We start from the raw sequence: 9,167 nt of genomic DNA on the forward strand, positions 1-9,167 counted from the left end.
GCAAGCAACCAAGGCAATTTTGGTTTTGGACAGTAAAAAACTTGTCACACATCAACCAAATCATTGTCTTCTCATTCCTAACTCAATTGCTCTCTACAGATCCTGGCCAAAATTATCTGTTTTCTTGGGAATGGGGCAGCAATAGCAGTCTAGCAGTACAGGATGCTGTCTTGTATGTTTGAATTGTAGGCAGTTTTAATACTTAAGATTTGGGGTTCACATTCAGACAGACTTCTTTCTGATACTTGCTTGCAAGTTTATTTAGACTGAAGATAGCAACCCTTTACTTCTGTCTAGACTTACATTTTAAGCTAAGTTCAAATTGATTGTGACTGAATATCATTCCTGCTTGTAGGGCTTTCCATAAGCTGTATGGAGACAGTTGAGGGTCTCAGTTTAGTTCCTAAAGGAGAGCTGTCATCCTCACAGATCCAGTAGATCAGTAGCTGTTGGCCCTAGAAGCCAGGATTTGAACAGAGACTTAGCTATCTTCTCAGTCTGTCTCACTGTTTCAACAAAGTGACCTGTGCTCTTACCAAGTCTTCTCTTCTTAGTCCAATATAAGGTGTACTGAATAGGCAGTGCAAAGGGAATTTGAACTGTCATCAGTCAGGCAGGTCTGTGTTAGGAAGCTTTACAAGCTCCAGGACACTCAGGCAAGCACCTTTTGATGAATTCTCATTTTTGAACCTGGGAGTGATGCATGCTTTCAAGCTTGTTAAGTTTGAAGTGTTGCTTTTGTGCTTTGAAACATAAGACTTTTTAAACTAGTCTTGAACCATCCTGTTTCTATCCTTTTTTATAGTGGCCTACCAGCGAATATACAGTTAGACATAGATGGAGATCGAGAAACTGAACGCATCTACTCCCTCTTCAACTTGTATATGCCAAAATTGGAGAAAATGCAAGGTGGGGACAAAATAAGAAAATGACTTAGTTTGAGTTACTTTATGCTTCAAATGAATCTAGACCAGCTCCACAGGCATACATTTGTGTACCAGTGTGTCATCATTCATTAACTGCCTTCAGGCAACAGAAAAAATTGTGAGAATTATTTTTGGTGCACAGTGCAAGCTCATAATCTATATAAAAGTTATTTGCACATATTAAACAGTTGTTTGAGGTAGGGTCTCAACCACAGAATCCTAAAATAGTTGAAGAGCATAGTTTGCATGCTCTGAATTGACAAGTTAAAGTGTGCATTAACTAGAAATTTACTGATCCTGTAAAGAAGCAGTGGTCAAGCTGAGATTTCAGCGGGAACAAGGTTTTGTATTACTAGAAACCATGTGCATGCCTCTGATTCAATTCCAAAGAGCATGCTGGATTCAAACAGTTTCTTCCCCTTAGCCACTTTATGTGCATCAGTGAAACCTGACCCCATGAATGTTTAAAAATGAAAAGCAAAATGGGGCTGGAAAACTGGAAAATGTATGCTAGTGTAGGGTGGAGGGGAGATATGGAATGAGGGATAGAAGTACAAAGACACAAGAGCAGAGGAAGCTAGTGCTTCTAGGCAAGCCAGAAAAGCATTCTGCAGTGCAACATGCCAAACTAGAGATCCTAATTCAGCACACGGTGTGGCAGGGAAACCTTCCCTGCAGTGCTAAGCTTTAAATAGTACTTTATTTTATAATATGATATGAGCCAGTGGTGTCAGACATACGGACTGGAAAGTCCTTTAATCCACTTTTGGCTACCATGCAGTTATGTGAACCTAAGATCTCCTACCACTTCCGAGCTGCCTCTCCTCATGCCCATCTCTCCCAGTGCCCCCTCCCCCTGGTCTTCTGAGTTGGCATGGCCAGAAGAAGCATCTAGTTTCAGTTATGGGAAGGGGATGAAGTTTCTCACATAGGCAGTTCAGCAAGGAATGGTAGTTTAGAAGCAGAGACTGAAACAGCAGAAAAGCTAGAAATCCAATGATACATAGCGGTAAAGTGAAAGATTTATTTCCCCCTTTGTAACAAAACAGTTAAAAGCAAAGGCACTTGACAGATTCATATAACCAGTTGCTTTAGCCAGTTACCTCAACCCCCATCCACATAGTAGCATAACAAGTGAATGTTTGGGGTTGTATTGATTCTACTTCAACTTTTGTTTGTTCTCCAATCCTTTCTCAGTAGCATTACAAAACATATTTAGCAGTTACCCACCCTGTAAATCAATTTTAGTCATATCTCTTTAAAAAAAAGTCACAATTTGATTTGTAGTGCTTTTTGTGACCTTTATGCAGTTTGCTTCTTAACCAGTAATAGTTAGTTCCTAATGAAAGTTGAATCCATATTAAAAGTTTGAGTTTCAGCAAAATGAGACTTATTGGCCTATGTAATCTGCAGATAGATGGTTTTCTACAGTCTCCCTTTTTCAGATTTGGGGCTTTTCCTGTAAACGTGATGACTTGTCTTTGCAGAGGCTTGTGGTAGCAAATCTGTGTATGATGGGCCAGAACAGGAAGAGTATTCAACATTTGTCATTGATGACCCTAAGGAAACATACAAAACACTAAAGCAAATCATAGAAGACGTTGTGACTTTAGAACAAGAACATGCTCAGTACAAGAGGGATAAATTCAAGAAGACAAAATATGGAAGCCAGTAAGTATGGATTGTGCAATAACTCTATAAAATAGTATTTCATTTGCTTACTTCCTGGTTTTCAAAACTATTCATGGTGGGAAACATCCTGCAGTACAGCTGCATGTAAGGTTTTGATTGGGCTTAATGTATTTCTTTTTTAACAGTTTACAAATAAAGTGCTTACATCTTTTTCAAAGGTAGTATGATTGGTAACAAGTATTTGAGGAAAAATATATTAATAATGGAAACTTTGTAGCACTAGTATAAAAAAGTGATTCTGTGCCCATCAGATATTGGCTCAGAAGATGCAAATATTTAAGAATTTTGTGTAGTTCAATTTCAATTGCAAGTAAAATTTCCTTTAATCTGCAACATCTATTACCATATTTACTCAATTATAAGATAAGGCCCCCTCCTTTAATATGGGGGGGAAGCCCCTCACCTTAGAATTGAGTAAGAGGGTGATGGGGGTGTAGGGCAAGTGACTTTTGTGGCTCAAGCTTCAGCCCCTACCTGGGGTTGTGGCCATAGCTGCAGCTGTTGCCTGTGTTTGCCCCCTCCCCCCACACTGCCTCTGCATCCCATCATCTCCTCCTGCATGTCACCTCTGCTGTCCTGCCTGTTTCTCTCCCTCCCCACCCCCCACTTATTTTTTCTCCATGCCAGCAGGTACTGTACATGCTGCATCCTAGGACACTGACCATGGCCTCAGGCTAGAACAAGGATGGAGCCTGCGGGCAGTGGGGGAGGGGTAGCAGAGGCTGGGAAGTAGAGAGGGGAGGGGGAGCAGAGGCTGAGGAGGCGAGGAGGGGAAAGGGGGGCCCAAGGTTGGGGGTGCAGCAGGCAGGAGACAGGTGGCAAGAAGATGGGCACAAGCATGGGATGACTGCCCCACACCACTTACCCCCCCGCTTCCTGCCCCCCTGCAGCAATATAGAAATGAATTAAAGATGACCCTCCAATAATAATTAGATTCTATACATGGGAAATGATAATAAATTTATAATTACCATGCATAGAAGCAAATTACTGGGGGGTCATCTTAAATTCAAGGTTGTCTTAGATTTGAGTAAATATGGTACTTTAGAAGAATCAGTATTTTTTCCCAATAATCAGGGTAGCACATATGTAACTTTTTCTTCAACTTTTTTCCCTTTTTAGGGAACACCCTATTGGAGACAAGAGTTTTCAGAGCTACATCAGGCAGCAGTCCGAAATCTCAGCACATTCCATTTGAAGTGTAAAAGAAGTGACAGGATGATGCTGAAGGATGAATCACTGAAGCTTAAAAAGCTTAAAAAAGGGAAACCACATGTAGCACAGTGTAGATAACAAGCGCAAGCTTACAAACTCTATGTCTTGCTAAGTGTGTTATTCTCTCTCCAAGAACTGTTATAATAGTTGCTATGCACTTTATTCATCTGGTTATCTACAGATGATGGAACTCTGCCTTCTAGGCAGTTGTTGTCGTGTGTTTTTAAATATGCTTTGATTTCTTGGAATCTAGTGATCAGTTCAATGATCAGGTGCGTGGACTTCATTTTGCAACTATCCCTCATGTTACGGAAAGCAAGTAAGCTGATGAAATGCAGCATTTTCTAAAGTTGTTTGTTACTGGTTTTTTGTTCCTGGTTACTTGTATATTATGCCACACATCTGCATTATGCCATCTTAGGAAAAGCTTAGTAACACTTTGCTTTTAATGCCTACATTTAAAAAAGAAGTGGAAGAAGATCCATCCTTTTTGGTGTAGTCCCTCACATTGCAGCTTGTATTATCATGAGTACATCAAGGAGCGGGCCTCTTGTTTTTACAGCAGCATAACTTTTGTTAAGAATGCACAGTTTTTAATAGAAATCCAGATGTGTATGGTACTCTTGATATTTTTGAGATACAAAGTTGTTTCTACAAAGACACTGAGTAGACTTCTCTCCCTTCAATACTAAACCTTGGTGCTGTAATTAACTGAAACAAGTTAGGTAGGTAAAACTGAACTAATGTCAATGCTATCTTATTTGTATACAGTCTTGTCACAATGATTTCAAATGGCTGTATCTGAAGTGCCAACTTGAAGGGATACTGAACAACTTGTTCTGATTTTTCAAAATGACAGCAGGAACATTGTGTTAGGGCACCATACCTAACAACTGAGATACTCAGACTCCTGAACCTAATGCTAGGAAAATGGCTTTTCTATGAATGACATTTCCTGGGTCAAATCCACACTGCCCTGGCACCACTTCATTTTTGGTGTATAGTTTTATACTTTTTCCAAGCATGTTTTAAAATATTGTTTTTAAATTTTAAATAGAGTTTTACTAAAGGTAACTTAAACTTTAGTATGTTAACATACATGATGGTTAATGGTATGTGTGTAGAGAAAGTGGAATGAACTGTGTATCTCATTAATACCAACAAAAGTCATTAAGGAGGAACATGAAGGTCTGCTAATTGTAAGATATATATTTATGTATGCTTTTTAGTTGTATGCCATAAACCTTTTGTCTGTAAGGTTCTGATTCAATAAGGTGTATGGCTTTGATATCTCAGAAGCCCATGTAATGTCATGGGATTCATGGGTCTTATGTTTCTAAATTGGACCAGAAAAGAGTAATGTGAAGATAATCCATATCTTTGCCTAGAGTGTTATGGAATAAATCTTCAGCAGTATTTGCACTGCATTTGGGGTGTATAAATTGGCCAATTTATTTTGAAAGTTCTGTTTGTTAGTGTTGGTATTAGGAATCAGATTTCTTTGTTTTGACTGAAAATATTGTAGACCAGAGTTCTAACAGATAATAAATGGTCCTCTTATTCATTGTCACCAGGAAGAATGGAGAAGGGAAAGTAATAAAGTGTTGCAGAAAATGAATTTGACTCGCTGTTGGCTGCCATAGAACTGCAATTTTTAACATGTGTTTGTAACTTAATATTATGTTTATAAAGTACTAATGACCTGTAATGTGTGTTCAACTTGCCAATTAAATGAAATATTTTATTTCTGAAAAATGGTGTATTTCTAATCCAAGTTTAAAGAAAAGACTAGACAGCTGTTGTAACACTGAGACATTCAGTAAGATGCATTCCATGCCAGTGATGTTTTTAAAAATTCGATCTGTTAAACACTTGTTTGCTCTAACATTCACCTTCAAAACAACTAGTTAATTCCTACTGGCATTTGATTAACTCTGTTTCTATGAACTGAGTATAATCCACAGGACTTTCTTTGCTGAGCTGTAAGTACTGCAATTCCATTGTTGGATCTGGCATGGAAATTAGAAAACAATCTGTGTGAACACCCAGATGCATGCAGTAGTCCAGCTGGTGCTCAAGAAACCACCACTCAGTACAACAGACCCAATCTCCTCTTCTGAAGAGCTCTAAGAAAATACTCTGTAGCTGAATGGGGCAGTAGTGGCCTTGACAGGTACACCACAATCTGTGCCGTTCAGTAGAAGAAAGAAAAAAAATTGCATTGCAGGTGTCTAGTGATTTGTTGCCACTGTATTTCTGTGTAAAATCGCTGTAATCCCTCAGATCCTCTACTTAGACAGCAAGAATGCAGAACTTAACTAGAACTTCAGTCCTGAGAACTCTGAATAAGCAGCTCCTTTTAAGTTTCTGCACCAAAGAACATGGGCAGAGTTGACTTGACTCCCTTCTACTCTACCACCATCTTTGTTGTGAGGTGGCTTCAAAATTTCCTGGTCCCTGTTTGGTTTCCCAGACCTGTTGCCATGGCTTTATTTCATGCCAGGATACTCGCACCTAGTTGTTTATCATACTGTTTGCTTTCCCCCCTCCAGCCTACCAAGGTTGGCCAGTGAGAGGCAAGAGGAGGTGGGAGAGGCTTTCTGACCCATATCCTCTTTCTTAAGTCTTTCCTCTTCTTTCTGTAATGCCCTACTGTCAAAGATTGATGAAGGATCAAAAAAGTGCAAATGAATGTCCTAAGAGTGACTAGCTATAATACAGTTGGAAATAAGTGTGGCTGATGGAGGCCTGGATTACACCAGTCTCTAGGAGACTTCTTATCTTAACATCCAGATTTAAGTCTGATCCAGATTTAAGTCTGTATTTTAGGTAAAGACCAGCTCTTACTTCCCTGGAGATAAATCAGGGCACAATATACACCCTTCTTCAAGTTCCCACGTTCGACTGTCCTCATGTCCCTTCCAGACGCCAGTCATGACTAGAACCCTTGAGTTCTAGAACCCCTTGTTAACCTGAACAATGGCAGCGTTGTAACCTACAGCAAATGAGGGGGTAGCCAGTCATTTTTTCCCATCGACTTGCCGACTCTCTGAAAGCTCTTCTAAACTCATGCAGCCATGTTTTGAAACCTAACAAATAAAACTATAAAGCTAAATGTTCACTGTAATATGTAAGTTGTCTTTAGCATCAGTAATGTTGAGAAGTGCACATGAAACGCAAAGCTTTTGTAGCTGCTCTTTTGCATTAACATCTACCTTCTGGCTACCTTGTGTAATACTTTTGAGGTTGGCCACAAATGTTTGCTTGATAGCCTGATAATCAGACACACAAAACAGTCTGAGAAACATTTAGGTCACCTGTTTGTCGTCTTTCCAATTTTCCAGGATTAAAAACTCAGACTAATGCTGAACAATTCATAAGAATGGGCAATTTTATCTTTTCTCACACTAGCACCCTGGTGCTGTATCCCTGCTCAGAGATGCAAATGATTTTTTAAACAGAAAAACAAAGTAATACATTCATGATCCAGTCTGCTAATAACTCCGGGAATCCTAGGTAAAGAACATATGCATGCAGTCATTTTCTAGTATTAATGTCCAGTGCACCAGAAAGGATCCGGTCTAGTAATGGGGTTTTAAAAAGGTCTTGACTATCTCACTTCTGTAAAAGAAATGACAACAAAATCCTGCATGACCATCATCATCCTTAGATCTGTGTGGCTGCAAATCTTCATATCTGAGAAACAAGCTCTTCCTAAAGCAGTGCACGTGGCTTTAACCTGCATTTTTGGAGTATGTAGGGAGCAGTTGTTTCAGTGATGGAGAGACATTGTTACGGTCCTTTAACAGCACTCTTGTGACATATTGATGATGTAGGCATATAAAGCTTTCAAGTAGGGGGGACAGTTACTTTGGCTTTTACAAACTGTCACAAAGTGGTGCAATATCAGGTGCTTAATCTTGTACACGTCAAGATTTTTTTCTTCTTTAATAAAGTACATCAAGTCCTGAGAGGTTTAGAAACCATGGTCTTGATGGGTAAATTTTAACAACCTGTGAGCCATGTAAACAACCCAAAATGGAAAGGGACATGAGTGGTGCACACAAGAGACGCATTCAGGGAGTCCTGCTAACAAAAACAGCACCTGGGATCCAACGAGTCATTGCAGAAACATGTGATATACATAGAAGTAAGAGTGTCAGTGGCCTCCCTTTGAAGTCTGAGTTTGGCAGCCAAATTGAGAAGAAGCTACAAGAAGCTGGTAAGAAACTTTGTACATCTGAAAAAGAGCTTGCTCATTTAAATGCTTATTTTTGGTTCAGGGGTGTAGGTTGTAGCCGTGTTGGTCTAAGGACATAGGCAGACAAGGTTCTTTGGGTGAATCTGATATCTTTTATTAGACCAACTTAAATAGTTGGAAAACAATTATTAAGCAAGCTTTCAGGTTCAAAAACCCTTTGTCAGGCTAAGGAAGTTTCTGCAGTTGGTGTGTGCTCTTCCTGGATGGAATGAAAAGTAAAAAACCCAGAGGCTGTGCTGGTATGTGTACAAGACAGGCAGTCAGTGAAAATGTAGGTTGAGGAGTCAATGGGTGAGAGACAAACTTGGGGGGTGGGGGGAAAGGGGGATGACTAGTGGAGAGATACCTGGGGAGTCAGATGTCAGGCAGGTTATAATGTGTCATAAATCCAATGTCTATATTTAGTCCATGATCTTTAGTGTTCAGGAGGTTGATGAAGTGGAGTTCATAGGCTCGTCTTTGGGAAGTGTTTTGTAAATTTCCTTTGAGGATCAGGACTGAGATTGGAGAGAGAGAGTGGTTTTCTTGTGACAAATGTGCCCCCGCAGGTAATTGGGTATTCCTGTCTTTGATAGATTTCCAGTGTGCGTTCATTCTGGGGCACGCTTGTTCTTTGGTCTCTCCTACATATTTTCCATCAGGGCATTTGGTGAATTGGATGAGATATATTACATTTCTGGAGGTGCAGCTGTAAAATCCAGGAATGCTGATGGCTCTGGTGTAGGGTGTAGTAATTGTGGGGGTGGTGGAGATGGGTTGGCAGGTTTTGCATTTCTTGTCACGGCATTGTCTGGATCCTTTTGGTGTGTTCTGTGTCTGAAGAAGTTTGCTTCTGGTGATGAGGTTAGTGAGGTTCGGTGCTCATTTGAAAGCTAGGATGGGTGGCTCTGGGAAGATCTTTTTAAGAATAGGGTCTCTTTCTAGTATGGGTTGCAACTGAGGATTTTCCGTACAGGTTCAAGGGAGGGGTGGTATGTCATAACCAGTGGTGTGCGATCTGTGGGGGGTTTTCTTCTGTACTGCAGCAGTTCTTCATGTGGTATCCAGGTGGCTCTTTCAAACATGCAATCTAT

The 9,167-nt window shown here is 40.1% G+C and overlaps 1 protein-coding gene across 2 annotated transcripts in view; it reads left to right on the forward strand.

The window, feature by feature from the left end:
- RASA3 (RAS p21 protein activator 3) overlaps window positions 1–5,578 on the forward strand; it is a 199,594-nt gene extending 194,016 nt beyond the window's left edge. For both annotated transcript variants that reach the window (XM_090021644.1, XM_090021654.1), the window contains exons 22-24: window positions 806–909; window positions 2,414–2,597; window positions 3,741–5,578. In XM_090021644.1, coding sequence (XP_089877770.1) covers window positions 806–909; window positions 2,414–2,597; window positions 3,741–3,816 — 364 coding nt within the window. In that variant the 3' untranslated portion in view covers window positions 3,817–5,578. The remainder of the gene's footprint in view (window positions 1–805; window positions 910–2,413; window positions 2,598–3,740) is intronic.
- The last annotated feature ends 3,589 nt before the right edge of the window (window positions 5,579–9,167 follow it).

This window comes from Crocodylus siamensis, chromosome 1 (genome assembly GCF_052110815.1).
Source record: "Crocodylus siamensis isolate JL-2025a chromosome 1, ASM5211081v1, whole genome shotgun sequence".
NCBI lineage: Eukaryota > Metazoa > Chordata > Crocodylia > Crocodylidae > Crocodylus > Crocodylus siamensis.